Here is a 16,402-nt window from a genome sequence, read left to right as displayed (position 1 = left end):
AGTCCTGATTTTGGGGCAGAGCAGGCCAACACCCATTTTGTTTAGGGCAATGGCCAATATTTTCCATGGTTTAGTGCGACAATAACAATTTGTGCTCTATACAAATCCCCCGACTTCCCTGCGCCTGCGCCTATTTTTCATTAATTCGCTCTGCTCGCCGTTCCACAGTGTTCTCTCTCGTATTCCCACATTCTCCTTTCTCATTTTGCAGTTTTTTCCACAGAGTCACTGCCAAATCCTCAACCTTTTTTCTGCTACCTATAGCCCCGTGTGCTGCTAACTCTCCATCCAAGAGCTGAAATGGCTACAAGCATCAAATTACTTTCTTATATCCTTGACTTGTTCCTCAGCAAACATTCTATTTTCCTTGGCTTCTGCAGGTACAGGAGTCCATGAGCCGATTATTGCCGGTGCCCGCACACATGTTGGCGTGGGATGCGATATTATGATTTAAGGGACTTTTTTCCCTTCTTCATCAGAAAAAACCTAGAAAGTGTCTTTATATTATGAATGTGGGTCAGATCTCACTTGCTCGGCATACAACACATTCTTTTAATATTCAAAACACAAGCTGGCTGTATAGGTTGAACTTGGCTTCTACTGCCTGGAATGGGAGGCTGATCTGTTCTCTCAAGTTACATGGATACATTTTTTGGAGTTCTAAGTAAACAAAAGACAAACTCCTTGGTTTTCGGGATTTGCGATGGAAGTGAGCACATGTAAATACGCCAGTTTTCAGAAAGCAATGCTGAATTTCGTCAACATTTGGCTTCCCTTAACTTAACCAGGACTGGTTAGACTCTGTAGCCTTACTCCATAATAGTCATGGCTTCCACATCTTGCACAGATGATGATTAACAAGCCTGAAAGAGATGTAGCTAACCTGAACCAATGGCTTTCTATCAGTGGTTCTCAACCACCGGGCTGAGGCCCACTGCAGCCGCCCCTCTCCTGATCTTCCAGCCAGCTGAAGATCCCTTAACCTGCCACAGTGCCTCTCATAGTGGCCCACAGTGCCCTCATCTGCCTGAGAGCACTCAGCCTCCAGTGGTCCCCAACCTCCTACTGTCACCCAGTCTTCCACAGTGCCCCTCAGCCTGCTGCAGCGCCTCCAGCTCTCCATAATGCCCCCAACCTCCAACAGTGCTCCACAGTGCTCCCCTAGTCTCCTCCAGAAACCTCATTCACCTACAGGACCACCAAGTACCCTAACCTACCCCACAACCCCCACAGTGTCACCCAGACTTCCACAGTGCCTCCAGCTCTCCATAGTGAGCCCAACCTCCAACAGTGCCTAACAGTGTTTCCCAGCCTCCTCCCGAAACCTCATTCCCCTACAGGACCACCAATTCTGCTGCAGAGTACCCTAACCCATTCCACAGCCTCAACAGTGTCACACAGACTTCCACAGTACCCTTCAGCTTGCTGCAGGGCCTCCAGCTCTCCATAGTACCCCCAACCTTCAACAGTGCCCCACAGTGCTCCGCAGCTTCCTCCAGAAACCTCATTACCCTACAGGGCCACCAAGTTTGCTGCAGAGTCCCCTAACCCACTCCATAACCCAACAGTGTAACCCAGCCTTCCAGAGTGTCTCACCAGCCTGCTGCAGAGTGCCCATGCTTCCACAGTGCTTCAACCCCCCCCCCCCCCCCAGCCTGCTGCAGAGCCTCCAGCTCTCCATAGTGCCCCCAACCTCCAACAATGCCCCACAGCCTCCTGCAGAAACTGGATTACCTTACAAGGCCACCAAGTCTCCTGCAGAGTCCCCTAATCCACTCCGCAAACTCCACAGTGACACCCGCCTGAAAGCCCTCAACCTCCAGTGCCCCTAACCTCCAACAGTGTCACCAAGCCTTTCAGAGTTTCTCCCCAGCCTGCTGCAGAGCCACCAGCTCTCCATAGTGCCCCCCCCCCCACCTCAAACAGTGCCCCATAGTGCCCTTGAGCCACCAAGTCTGCTGAACAGTCTCCTAACCCACTCTACAACCCCCACAGTGACACCCAGTGTCCCTCCAACCTCCCAAAGTGCCACCCAACCTGCTACAGAGCCTTCAGCTCTCCACAGTGCCCCAACCTCCAACAGGGCCCCACAGTGCTGCCCAGCCCCCCCTCCAGAAATCTCACCCCCTACCCCCCTACAGGGCCACCGAGTCTGCTGCAGAGTCCCCTAACCCCCCCCCCCCCAGTGGGGGGCACAGACAGCAAAACAAAAACACTTGACAGGGGTTCTAACCCATCTCCACCCTATCCAAAATGAAAAAAAAAAGGTTTTGCCTTTACTTATACTTTAAATATAGTATATGCTAGTTTACAATGGTTATCTAGACCAGTGTTTCTCAGCTCCAGTCCTCAAGGCGCCCCAACAGGTCATGTTTTCAGGATTTCTCTCAGATGAAACGGCTGTGGTAATTACTAAGGCAGTGAAACTGATCAAATCACCTGTGCAGAAGAAGGCCTGAAAACATGACCTGTTGGGGGGCGCCTTGAGGACTGGGATTGAGAAACACTAATCTAGACCATCAATTCTCAAGTCTACCTTAAAAAGGTTTTACACGTTTACCCAGAAAGCTGTGCGCCGGCTTATCCTCTACTACCCGGATCCTCCTGGCCCCTGCAGGGATGACAGCAGCCTCAATGTAACCTGTAAAAAGAGAGGGACAGTTGTGAGCAGTCACGGTAAAGACGTGAGAACATTTTACGAGACAATAGAGGAGTGTGGAGAGAGCAGAGTACACAGGAAGATGCAACAAGACTATACGCACACAAGACATAACCAGACCATGTACATAGACACTGGGATGCTGTGCAATGTAGACGACACAAGAGCAAACAACGTGTGTAACAAGACAACACAAATGTCTGACATGGATAATGGGCTTCATTCATCAAGGGGGTCTAAAAGAAGGGCCGTCTATGTTTTCCTTGATTCTTCTCTTATATTTCACACATATGCTGGTAAATGACAGCTAAAAGGACGGCAGGTGGTTATTTTCAACATAGGTCTTAACAACTTCAGCCCCAGAAGGTTTTACCCCCTTAATGACCAGGCCATTTTTTGCGATACGGAACTGCGTTATTTTAACTGACGATTGACCGCTCGTTGATGTCATTTTTTCCCCACAAATAGAGCTTTCTTTTGGTATTTGATCACCTCTGGGGTTTATAGTTTTTGCGCTATAAACAAAAAAAGAAGACCGTCAATTTTGAAATAAAACAAAAAAACAATATTTTTTACTTTCTGCTATAAAACATATCCAATAAAAAAAAACTTAAAAAATCTAATTTCTTCATCAGTTTAGATCAATATGTATTCTGCTACTTTATTTTGGTAAAAAAAAAAAAAAAATTCCCAATAAGTGTATAATTAGGGGCCGGGCACATGGATTGGGGTGGGGTGGGGGGGCGGCGCCCCTGCGCCCCGTATGGACAGGCCGCTGCTGCATTCAGCTGTATTTTAATGTAAAGAAAGCAAGTTATCGACCATCATGTCCCCTGATGAATATTTTCCGATGGGTTTAAAACGCTTTGGGGTTTCATCTGCTTACATGTGGTTGTTACCTGTAGATGTGAGAATGGCCTCTCTCTCTCTCTATATATATATATATATATATATATATATATATATATATATACACACTCATGGATGATCAGCTGCTAATTTCATATGATGGTTTTGATGAAATTGTATTAAATAAACTTGTACTTTTGTACAAGATTAAGATTGGCGGTTTAGTGTTAGGAAAGTGAATATTCCGTCGCTTTTCTAACACAGCTGAGTGACCTGCACCTATGGCTCTAATCAGGTGCTTAAAAAACACCCCCCCGCACCCCCCACCGCTGTAATTCAAGCGCCCTGCGTCCGAAATAGGGGGTGGCAGTGGCGGCCATAGATAGATTCATGCAATGCATGAATCTATCTATTGGTGCTAGAGGGGGTGGCAGGAGAGAGAGGGCAGCGCCCGTGCGCCCTTATGGACGCACTGCCATTGGGCTAGTATCAGAGCCAGATACACACAGGTTACATAGGCCGCGAACGATAGAGCGAGAGCAATAATTCTAGCCATAGACCTCCTCTGTAACTCTAAACATGTAATCTGTAAAAAAATTTTAAACGTCGCCTAAGGAGATTTTTAAGTACTGAAGTTTGGCGCCATTCCACGAGTGTGTGCAATTTTAAAGCGTGACATGTTAGGTATCTATTTACTCGTGTTATCTATAGTGACTTTCTTTATAGTCATGAAACAGTTTAAAAAAAAAGTTTGAAAAATTGCTGCACAAATACCGTGTAACAAAAAGTTGCAACAGCCACCATGTTATTTCCTAGGGCAGTGATAGCGAACCTTGGCACCCCAGATGTTTTGGAACTACATTTCCCATGATGCTCGTGCACTCTGCAGTATACTTGAGCACCATGGGAAATGTAGTTCCAAAACATCTGGGGTGCCAAGGTTCACCATCACTGCCCTAGGGTGTCTGCTAAAACAATATATTTAATGTTTGGGGATTCCGAGTAATTTTCTAGCAAAAAAATTATGATTATTACATGTAGGAGAGAAGTGTCAGAATTGGCCTGAGTGGCAAGGGGTTAATTACCATAAGTAATATACAAATTATTATATATTGTTTCGAAAACTATACTCAAGCAGGTGGCTTAACGGACAAATTACTGAAGTTTGAAGTTATAACTTCCATCCAATAATTTCACAGTAAATAGAGAATAAATTATTATGTTATAACATATAGCATAATAATAAATTATTTAGCTTGATTATAACAGTCCCTTTTCAGCAGCAGATTCTCATTCTCCCTCTTAACTGTATGAGAAAAACATGGGATTATGGGTAAATCTTATAAACATAAGCACATGTTATTTCCTTCTAGTTAAGAGGGCTGGGAGGGAGCATTTGTCTTTTAGACACATGCCCCTTCTATGACACTGCAGTGAGAGGCGTGCCTCCACTGCAGCATTTTTATTGGACAGCTGGGGCCAATGGTACTTTACCATTGGTCCAAGACTCCAAGCTGTACATTGAGCTCAGTGCTTCTGACAAGAAGCTAGGAGAGGCACTGTGAGCTCATCCTCTCTGTCTGCTGCAAATAGAGTGTGTCAGCTTGTATTTAAAGTGGAGTTCCACCCAAAAATGGAACTTCCGCTTTAAGTACTTGTGACCCCCCGGACATGCCACATTTGTTTTGTAATTTTTTTTGGCAGGGGAGCGGGTACCTAGTTTTCACAGGTACACAGCTCTCACTTCCTCTCCTGGCGCCGAGCGGAAGTTCACCTCTCCCACCTCCCTCCCTGCAACTGCCCGGCCATTCACAACGCGTAGCACGGCTCACGCATGCGCAGTGTGCGCCCGGTTGTGAAGCCACAGCCGGGCGCCCACACTTGCAATGCCGGCCCCGCAGAGAGGAGGGGGAGAGGAGTGAGGCTGCCTGCGGCCGCATCGCTGCACCGTGGGACAGGTGAGCGTCTGTTTATTAAAAGTCAGTAGCTATACTTTTTGTAGCTGCTGACTTTTAAATGGGTGGAACTCCGCTATAAACTGGCTGCTCTGTATTTACCTTCAGACAGGCTGCGCAAGCAGCACCATTTCTCGGAACCATAGGTTACCAGTGGTGGGGTAGGACTTAGGCTACCAATCCCCCAAATTTGGGGTCTCTGTGACCTTAGGTCGCCGAGCTACGACCCTCGATTTAAAAAAAAAATTTTTTTCAATGTTCATGGCAGGTGAGGCTCTGCCTCACCTGCCTCCCCTGACTGCACGTCCCTGATTTAGTGTGTAAGTGCCTTAAAAGGTCCCTAATCTCAGCCAATTGTACACTACTCTATATATGGGATGTGGCACCCAGCAAGCTAAAACTTGCAGAACAATGCTTAGATGTTGGTGGCTGCATTAGTCTTCTTTTTTCCACTTTATTTTCACCTGTGGATATGGCCAGTAACAGACTTCCTATCTTAGGAACCCTTGGACAGCAGCCTTGTCAATCAGGGGGAGGGTAGTGTTAGATGGACTAGCAGATTTAGATGGACTTGACCATGGGGTGCTCAACCTGTGGCCCTCCAGCTGTTACGGAACTACAAGCCCCATCATGCCTCTGCCTGTGGGAGTCATGCTTGTAACTGTCAGCCTTGCAGTGCCTCATGGGATTTGTAGCTCCGCAACAGCTGAGGGGCCACAGGTTGAGCACCCATGAACTTAAACTGAAACTAAACTCCATAAAGGTTTTACATAAATAAAAGCTGACAATTGTACACACCCCTGTCAGTGGTAAATGGTGTGTTCCAACTCTTTAACTGTCACTTTGGCTGGATAGCTTAGTCTGTTTACCACTTGCTTACTGGGCACTTATACCCCCTTCCTGCCCAGGCCAATTTTCTGCTTTCAGCGCTGTCACACTTTGAATGAAAATCGTGCGGTCATGCAAAGCTGTACCCAAATTAAATTTGTATAATTTTTTTTTTTTTTACACAAATTCAGCTTTCTGTTGCTGGCATTTAATCAATAATGGGGTTTTTATTTATTGCTAAACAAACAAAAAAGACCGAAAATTTTGAAAAAACAAAACATTTTTCATAGTTTGTTTTAAAAGTTTGCAAACAGGTAGTTTTTCTCCTTCATTGATGTGCGCTGATGAGGCTGCACCGATGGGTGGCACCGATGAGGCTACACTGATAGGTGGCACCAATGGGCACTGGTAGGTGACACTGATAGGCAGCACTGATAGGTGGCACTGATGGGCACTGGTAGGTGACACTGATAAGGCGGCACTGATGAGACTACACTGATAGGTAGCACTGATAGGTGGCACTGATGGGCACTGGTAGGTGACACTGATGGGCAGCACTGATAGGTGACACTGATAAGGCGGCACTGATCAGACTACACTGATAGGTAGCACTGATAGGTGACACTTATAGACAGCACTGATAGGTGGCACTGATGGGCACTGGTAGGTAGCACTGATGGGCACTGGTAGGTAGCACTGATGGGCACTGGTAGGTGACACTGATGGGCACTGGTAGGTGACACTGATGGGCACTGGTAGGTGACACTGATGGGCACTGGTAGGTGACACTGATGGGCACTGGTAGGTGACACTGATGGGCAGCACTGATAGGTGACACTGATAAGGCGGCACTGATCAGACTACACTGATAGGTAGCACTGATAGGTGACACTTATAGACAGCACTGATAGGTGGCACTGATGGGCACTGGTAGGTAGCACTGATGGGCACTGGTAGGTAGCACTGATGGGCACTGGTAGGTAGCACTGATGGGCACTGGTAGGTGACACTGATGGGCACTGGTAGGTGACACTGATGGGCACTGGTAGGTGACACTGATGGGCAGCACAGGTAGGTGACAATGATGGGCAGCACAGGTAGGTGACAATGATGGGCAGCACAGGTAGGTGACACTGACAGGCACTGGTAGGTGACACTGACAGGCACTGGTAGGTGACACTGATGGGCAGCACTGATGGGCACTGATGAGACTACACTGATAGGTGGCAGTGGTAGGTGGCACTGATGGGCACTGGTAGGTGACAGTTATAGGTAGCACTGATAGATGGCACTGATGGGCATTGATAGGTGGCACTGGTGGGTCTGGAGTGTGCGGGACCGATGTCCTGTTTACTCCAGGCGGCCATCTGCCTTTTTTTTTTCTCCTCACGCTGCCAGCGTGAGGAAAATAAAAAGCCAGTTACCAGCTCTGTTTACATCAACTGATGAGCTGTCATTGGTCATTGGCTGACAGCTGATCACTTGGTAAAGGGCCGGGATCAGCCCCTTACTCCGATCTGTGATCAGCCGGGTCTCATAGACTCGCTGGTCACAGAACGAGGTGCGCAGGCATCACATGCACTTAAGAACAGACATGGACGCCCTCCCAGCAATTTATGCCCGCGCTGTAGCCGTCTTTCGGCTATAGCGCGGGCGGCAAGAGGTTAAAGGAAGTTGAAAAATAACAGATCTACCGACCAGATCACCAGGTGAAAATATAGAAAAAAAGACTAAAAAATAAAAAAAATAAAAACACGATGCAGCCACCACCTCTTAGAATTGGTAAACTGTGATAGAATAGATTATTGATTCTAAGTTTAATACCACTTTTAGCTGGCCATGCACTGTAAGAATGTCTGATAATTCCCGATAAACCAGACAAAATTTGCTTCACAGGTGAACAGCAAATCAAAGGAGCGGGGTGGAAATTTTTTGGCCGAACAGCTACTGCATCCAATCAGATGCAGCCGCTGTTCAGGAAATTTCTCAGCTGGAGAGTTAAAAATACAAAATACAAAAGCCACTTCCCTCGGCGCTGTATAGGGTGGATGGAGGATTCGGCTATATTTTTGGGGGCTGAACAAAAAAAAAAAAAAAAAGTAAGTTTAAGGCCAGCTTTATTCCAAACACTTTGATTAATGAGTTCTGATAAGGAATTGAGCTGCATGAAGTGCTGACCCACATTTTCTAGAATGGCCTGGGAACATGACAGATGGAAATCATTGGCTGCGGTGAGAAACAGCTGTATATTAACTTCTCCCCAGAGCCTTCAATAAACATTATTTTGTTCAAAGACCGGTAAGCAAAGAAACATGAAATGTATAAGTAGTCAGCGCTCGTTGTAGAAGATATAAAAATATCAAAGATCACAAACACAATGGGGGTGTATTTAATAAAGGCGAATAGGCTGCTCACTTTGCAAGGGAATTATGACCCCCTACAGATTGTGTAAGTTTGCCCACTTACAAAGAAATGAAGGGTCTATATTTTATCATAGGTGTATTGTAAATGATAGAGACAGAATATCAACCAAAAATCCAGAAAAAACACATGATACAAATGTTATAAAGTGAGTTGCAGTTAAGCAAGTGGAATAAGTATTTGATCCCCAAGCAATACATGACTTAGTACTTGGTGGAGAAACCCTTGTTGGGAAGCACAGAGGTCAGACGTTTCTTGTAGTGGATGACCAGGTTTGCACACATCTCAGGAGGGATTTTGGTCCACTCTTCTTTACAGATCTTGTCTAAATCCTTAAGGTTTCTTGGCTGTCCCTTGGCAACTCGAAGTTTCAACTCCCTCCATAAGTTTTCTATAGGATGAAGGTCTAGAGACTGGCTAGACCACTCCATGACCTTAAAGTGCTTCTTCTTGAGCCAATCCTTTGTTGCCTTGGCGGGATGTTTTGGATCATAGTCAAGCTGGAAGACCCATCCACAACCCATCTTTAGTGTTCTGGCTAAGGGAAGAAGGTTCTCATCCAAGATTTTACAATACAAGGCTCCTGTCCACTGGCCCCTCAATGCAGCAAAGTTGGCCTGTGCCTTTAGCAGAGAAACAGCCCCAAAACATCATGTTTCCACCTCCGTGCTTGACTGTAGGGATGGTGTTCTTAGGGTCATAGCATTTTTCTTACTCCAAACATGGCGAGTTCAGTTAATGCCAAAGAGCTCAATTTTGGTCTCATCTGACCACAGCACTTTCTCCCAATTCTTCTCTGAATCATTTAGATGTTCTTTGGCAAACATGAGACGGGCCTGTACATGTGTCGTCTTGAGGAGGGGGACTCGCCATGTTTGGAGGAAGAAAAATGTTTCTCTGTTAAAGGTACAGACCGACTTTGCCACATTTAGGGGCCAATGGATGGGGCCATGTATTGTAAAATCTTGGATGAGAGCCTTCTTCCCTCAGCCCAGAACACTGAAGATGGGTCATGGATGGGTCTTTCAGCATGAAAATGACCCAAAACATACCGCCAAGGCAACAAAGGAGTGGCTCAAGAAGCAGCACATTAAGGTCATGTAGTGGCCTAGACCTTCATCCTATAGAAAATGTATGGAGGGAACTGAAACTTCCAGTTTCCAAGGGACAGCCAAGAAACCTTAAGGATTTAGAGAACATCTGTTAAGAAGATTGGACCAAACTCCCTCCTGAGATGTGTGCAAACCTCCTCACCAACTACAAGAAACGTCTGACCGCTTTGCTTCCCAACAAGGGTTTCTCCACAAAGTACTAAGTCATGTTTTGCTTGGGGATGAAATACTTATTTTACTCACTGAACTGCAACTCAATTTATAACATTTGTATCATGTGTTTTTTTTCTGGATTTTTGGTTGATATTCTGTCTGTCTCTATCATTTAAAATACACCTATGATTAAAAAATAAGTAGTCAGCGCTCGTTGTAAAAGATATAAAAATATCAAAGATCTCAAACACAATGGGGTATATTTAATAAAGGCAAATAGGCTGCTCACTTTGCAAGGGAATTATGATCCCCTGCAGATTTTGTAAGTTTGCCCACTTACAACAGGGCCCCACGGTGCTGCCCAACTCTCCCTCTAGAAATCTCACCCCCTACCCCCCTACAGGGCCACCAAGTCTGCTGCAGAGTCCCCTAACCCCCACCCCCCCTAATGGGGGCACAGACAGCAAAACAAAAACACCTGACAGGGGTTCTGATCCATCTCCACCCTATCCAAAAGGAAATAAAAGGTTTTGCCTTTAGTTATACTTTAAATATAGTATACTCTAGTTTACAATGGTTATCTAGACCAGCGTTTTTCAGCTCCAGTCCTCAAGGCGCCCTAACCGGTCATGTTTTCAGGATTTCTCTCAGATGAAACGGCTGTGGTAATTACTAAGGCAGTGAAACTGATCAAATCACCTGTGCAGAATAATGGGAGAGCCTGAAAACATGACCTGTTGGGGCGCCTTGAGGACTGGAGTTGAGAAACACTGATCTAGACCATCAATTCTCAATTCTACCTAAAAAAAGGTTTTACATGTTTTGGATTTAATACCACTTTATTCAAAAAAATTTAAAAAAAATTGGTTGCACATGACTGGATGATGAAAGTCTGTTGAAGATGATCATGCGTAACACAGGTGCCCATGCACACTTGGTGGTTTGGAATCGCCAGCAGAATTGACGCGATTCTGCGCGCGACTCCAAATCGGGGTAAAACGTGCAACGCGCATTTGGGCGCCATTTATTCTTAATGGCACCCCAAACACAGTGTGATTCTGCTATGATGGTCGCGCAACGAAAACGTAGCAAAAGGTGCCTTTAAAAAAAAAAAAAAAAAAAATCACACAAAGCTCATCACCCAAAAAGAAAAAAGGAGCTTTCTTTGTGATGTTTTGGGTGAAGTTCCGCTTCATTATGACCCTCCACAAGAATCCCAGCTTCTCATGTGGTCCCATGGAAAAATAAATTGACCCACACCTGGGTTATTCACCAAAAATGTGTGATGAGAGTGTGTTTGATGAGTATAGATGTGCAAAAGCAGAAACACATAGCAATCAGGAAGACACAGGTGTATTAAGTGAAGATGTACAATGTACAGGATAACACCATGGAAAGAAAGGATAGTGCACATAGAAAGAAATACAGAGTGTGAGTAGTTAAGTATTACATAGCATATACAGTATACATGTGCATCAGTAGTAGGTACAACCAATCTGTAAGGAACAAAACATATTATATTAAGATAATATATGAGGACTGCGCTGAAAGTAATGTAAAAGTAGGCATAACTTTTCTATCGATTTACACAGGTTGTTCAAATTTCACGTTGGTAACTCTCCCTCTATAGGAACTCTTCTTCTTTTTCATTGCAGCTAGATAATAAATTTCAAGCAGAAGCAATGTGCTGTCATTGAGTTCTTGATGAAGGAGGGGTGCAGGTTGTCTGATATATTCACAGAAGGCTACAGAATGTTTACGGAGATAATACCATTGACAAGAGTCACCAATGAGAAGACCATAGGTGTGCACAGACTATTACATTAGGGTGTGCACCCCAAACCTCAAAACACACACCTATTTCTCTGCAGCCTCAGCTGCACTGCAAAGTGAATGAATGGGAAGTGCTCTGTGCTGAGCGGCTTCCTGTTCATTCACAAACAGAAGCCTAGTAAACACAGTTTACTATGCTTTGGTTATGAATGGACACAGTGAGTGAGTGTGTTCATTTAGAAGGGGAAGGGGTCGGTAAATTACATATTTACCAGCCCCTTTCCCCCAATCTACATTCTGAAACATCCCTTGGAGCAGCTGAGAGGAGGGAAGCCAGCAGCACTGTGGGGCGGGTGGGGGCAAAACAGGGGGGTAGCCCAGGCAGTAGGGGTAATCTGCACCAAACGTAGTGATTAGGGTGTGCCCAGGCACACCTGGCACGCCTATGGAGACGACATTCCTCCTGTCGATGATATCATTTCTGTAAACATTCTGTAGCCTTCTGTGCAAAATGCAAAAGTAACCATGACTTGTTTTTTATTAACTTACATATGTTGTTCAAAATTCACATGTTGGTAGAGTAACTCTCCCTCTATAGTAACTCTTCTTTTTTTTTCACTGCAGGTAAATAATAGATTCCAAGCAGAAGCATTGTGCGATCACTGAGTTCTTGATGAAGGAGGGGTGCAGGTTGTCCGACATCCACAGAAGGTTGACAGAAATGACACAGTTGACAAGAGCAATGCCCTGTCATTGGTGACTCTGGTCAATGGTGTCATCTTCGTAAATTTTCTGCAGTCTTCTGCGGATGTCGGACAGCCTGCACCCCCCCACCTTCATCAAGAAATCAATTCTGCTTAGAATCCATTTTTTTTACCTGCAATGGAAAAAAGAAGAGTTACTACAGAGGAAAAGTTACTCTACTAACGTGAAATTTGAATGGCCTATGTACTGTAAGTTAATAAAAAAGTTATGAAGTGAAAAATACCGCGCTGTCACCTGAAAATTGGAATCAGCAGCTAGCACAACAAAAGACAACTACAATTTAGGATAATAAGTGTAAGTGCAGCGCTAAGTGAAAACCGTTGTATAAAAATAGGACCATGTGATAGCAAATGCATATAATCCAAGAGTAAAAATATGGAAATGTATAAACATAAACCTTATATACTCTTAATGAACGTGCAAATATATGTACATAAACACTTGAAACAGTCCACAACCTGATAGCAAGGGAAATTAATAAAGTCCACGGGTGGCAACTGAAATATAATGTAGAGCCTGATGAATGGATAGCCTCCTTAGGACATCAGTGGAAAAAAGCATTAGTGAAACGTGGATGATAGAAGCAAAACCACCACCAACATATGGAAGGCTTACCAGAGTTAGTGGACTCAACCAGGCATATGCCGACTGAGTCATCAGGGCTTGTGGTGCAACCGCACCAATAAACGAGCATCCACGTCTGCAACTAATGGCACACTGTCATTCAGATGGCTCCCAACAGAAGTAAAACTCAGAGGGGGAAGACCAATTCTTTACCTGTATGCTCACAAGATGAGGCCAGAAATGAAGTTTCACATAGTGTAAATCCACATAACAATGGATATTTATTTAGAAGTAAGAGGAACACTCACATTTTGGGGAGATAAAAAGCACTTATAAAACAGACTATAGGTTCACGCAATGACATCAGCAAGACGCGTTTCGTTTAAGGAGACCTCACCCCAGATAATGTCTCCTTAGACGAAACGCGCCGGAACAAGTCTTGATGATGTCATTGCGTGAACCTACAGTCTGTTTTATAAGCGCTTTTTATCTTCCCAAAATGTGAGTGTTCCTCTTACTTCTAAATAAATATCCATTAGGTGGATTTACACTATGTGGAACTTTTGTTTCATTTCTGGCCGTATGTTGTGAGCACACGGTAAAGAATTGGTCTTCCCCCCTTTGAGTTTTCCTTCTCTGTTGGGAGCCATCTGAATGACAGTAGGACCATCATCCATTGGTGCCATTACTTGCAGACGTGGATGCTCATTTATTGGTGCGCTTGCACAAGCCCTGATGACTCAGTAGGCGTATGCCTGGTTGAGTCCACTAGCTCTGGTAAGCCTTCCATATGTTGGTGGTGATTTTGCTTCTATCATCCACTTTTCACGAATGCTTTTTCCACTGATGTCCTAAGGAGGCTATCCATTCATCTGGATCTACATTATATTCCAGTTGCCACCCCTGGACTTTATTCATTTCACTTGCTATCAAGTTGTGGACTGTTTCAAGTGTTTATATACATATATTTGCACGTTTATTAAGAGTATATGAGGCTTATGTTTATACATTTACATTTTTTTACTCTTGGATTATATGCATTTGCTATCACTTGGTCCTATTTTTATATGATGGTTTCACTTAGCGCTGCACTTACACTTATTATAATAAAAAAGATATGCCCACGTTTGCATTTTCCACAGGCGGCTACCGAATGTTTACAGAAATGACACCATTGACAGGGGAAATGTCTTGTTATTGGTGACTCTTGTCAATGGTGTTGTCTCCATAAACATTCTGTAGCCTTCTGTGGATGTTGGACAGCCTGCACCCCTCCATCGTCAAGAACTCACTGACAGCACATTGCCTCTGCTTGGAATCCATTATTTCCCTGTAATGACAAGGAAGAAGAAGAGTTACCATTGATGAAGAGTAACTCTACCAACATGTGAATTTTGAATAATGACCTACGTAAGTTAATTTAAAAAAGTTATGCCCGCTTTTGCATTACTTTTGGTACACCCCTCATAATACACAAAGACAACGGATACAGAGAGTACAAGAGCAGTGCATATAGGACAATACACAACATGTAGAAAAATACTGAAGAATAAAAACTCGCACAGTTGAATTGAGTCATGATGTATTCACGATAAACAAGGATATAACCCATTCCACTCTGAAAAAAAAACACAGATGTCCTCTGAATTAAACATGCAAAAACCCGGAGTTAGCTGTTTGGATTCATAGAAGTCACACTTGGACAGTAAACACCCGAGGAAGTCAATGTCAGGCTGAGCAAACCCCAAGATCAGCACAATGCTGTGTTCGTGCCTGCATCATACTCTGGCAAAGCTTGAACAAACACATGATATCACAAAGACTCACTAAACATACGTGTGAGCCACTGCACTGTAAACAGTCTGTGGATGTTGGGTTTGGCAGAGAGTTGATTATGTTGCTCTCATGCCAGACACTCTGACACTTCATCATCTGTCATCCTGAGAGATGACGATGCAAGGGCACGGGTCCCCGGAGTGCAGAGCTTGCAATGGAAGGACTCAGGAGGGAGTACGGAAAGGCCAGATCTTAGTTTACGCTCAGGATGACATCACACTTGTGTTTTTTTTACACAAACCTTGTACGTAGTGGTACAGGGAGCACTGGGACTGCCATGAAAGGCCAGGCATGCATACCCACACACATTGCAATCTCAGCACAGGACTCCCACTTTTCCCTTCATCCATGTTGTAACATATAATTTATCAAAGTGTCTCTTGAATTTCGACAGAGCAGAATTATCCAATATTATCTCTTCAATGATGGGATCTAATCATAAGGATGAACAGAGATCAACAGCGAAAAGCACAATTACCCTAATACTTTTGAAAACCAAATACTACTATAGTTATCAAGAATAACTTATAAAGCTGGATAGATGATTGGTTAAAAATACACCGATCAGCCATAACATAATGGTCACTGACAGGTAAAGTGAATAACATTTTTTCTGCAAGCAGAAAAAATGGACAACGCAGTATATTGGGTATGGGGCAGCGTAGCTGCAGACTGGTCAGGGTGCCCATGATGACCACCCAGAAGCACCCACAATGGGCACATGTGCGTCAGAACTTGACCACGGAGCAATGGAAGAAAGGATTTTGACAAGGGCCAAATTGTAAAGGCTAGACAACTGGGTCTGCAGTGGTCAGAACTGACCAAATATGGTCCAAGGAAGGAAAATTAGAGAATCGGTGAATGGGTCATAGGCGGCCAAGGCGGGGGGGAGGGGGTGGGGAGAACCTGGCCTGTGAAGTCCGATCCAATAGAAGAGCTACTGCAGTTCAAATTGCTTAAAAAGCTAACGAGGGTTCCGATAGAAAGGTGTCAGAACACACAGAGCATTGCAATTTGTTGCGTATGGGGCTGCGTAGCGGCAGACCAGTCAGGGTGCCCATGCTGACCCATGGACTTTGACAAGGGCCAAATTATCATAGCTAGACAACTGGGTCAGAGCAACTACAAATCTGCAGCTCTTGTGGGATGTTCCCGGTATGCAGTGGTCAGGACCAACCAAAAGTGGACAAAGGAAGGAAAACCAGAGAATCGGTGACAGGCTCATGGGCGGCCCAGACTCACTTACACACATGGGGAATGAAGGCTGGCCTGTGTAGTCCGATCCAATTGAAGGGCTACTGCAGTTCAAATTGATTAAAAAGTTAACGATGGTTCCAATAGAAAGGTGTCAGAACACACAGAGCATCGCAGTTTGTTGTGTATGGGGCTGTGTAGCCACAGACCAGACAGGGTCTGACTCATGTTCACAGCCAAAAGTGCCTACAATGGGCCCGTGAGCATCAGAAATGGACCACAGACCAATGGAA

General features: G+C 44.7%; 1 protein-coding gene across 2 annotated transcripts in view; it reads right to left on the bottom strand.

Moving 5' to 3' along the window:
* Positions 1 to 16,402, bottom strand: part of ADAMTS17 (ADAM metallopeptidase with thrombospondin type 1 motif 17) — a 407,931-nt gene that overhangs the window by 70,312 nt on the left and 321,217 nt on the right. For both annotated transcript variants that reach the window (XM_073618375.1, XM_073618376.1), the window contains one exon: positions 2,561 to 2,641. In XM_073618375.1, the coding sequence (XP_073474476.1) occupies positions 2,561 to 2,641 (81 nt within the window). The remainder of the gene's footprint in view (positions 1 to 2,560; positions 2,642 to 16,402) is intronic.

This window comes from Aquarana catesbeiana, linkage group LG03, assembly GCF_042186555.1.
Source record: "Aquarana catesbeiana isolate 2022-GZ linkage group LG03, ASM4218655v1, whole genome shotgun sequence".
Lineage (NCBI taxonomy): Eukaryota > Metazoa > Chordata > Amphibia > Anura > Ranidae > Aquarana > Aquarana catesbeiana.
Note: the sequence above shows the minus strand (reverse complement) of the source record. Positions and strands in the feature narration are given on the sequence as shown.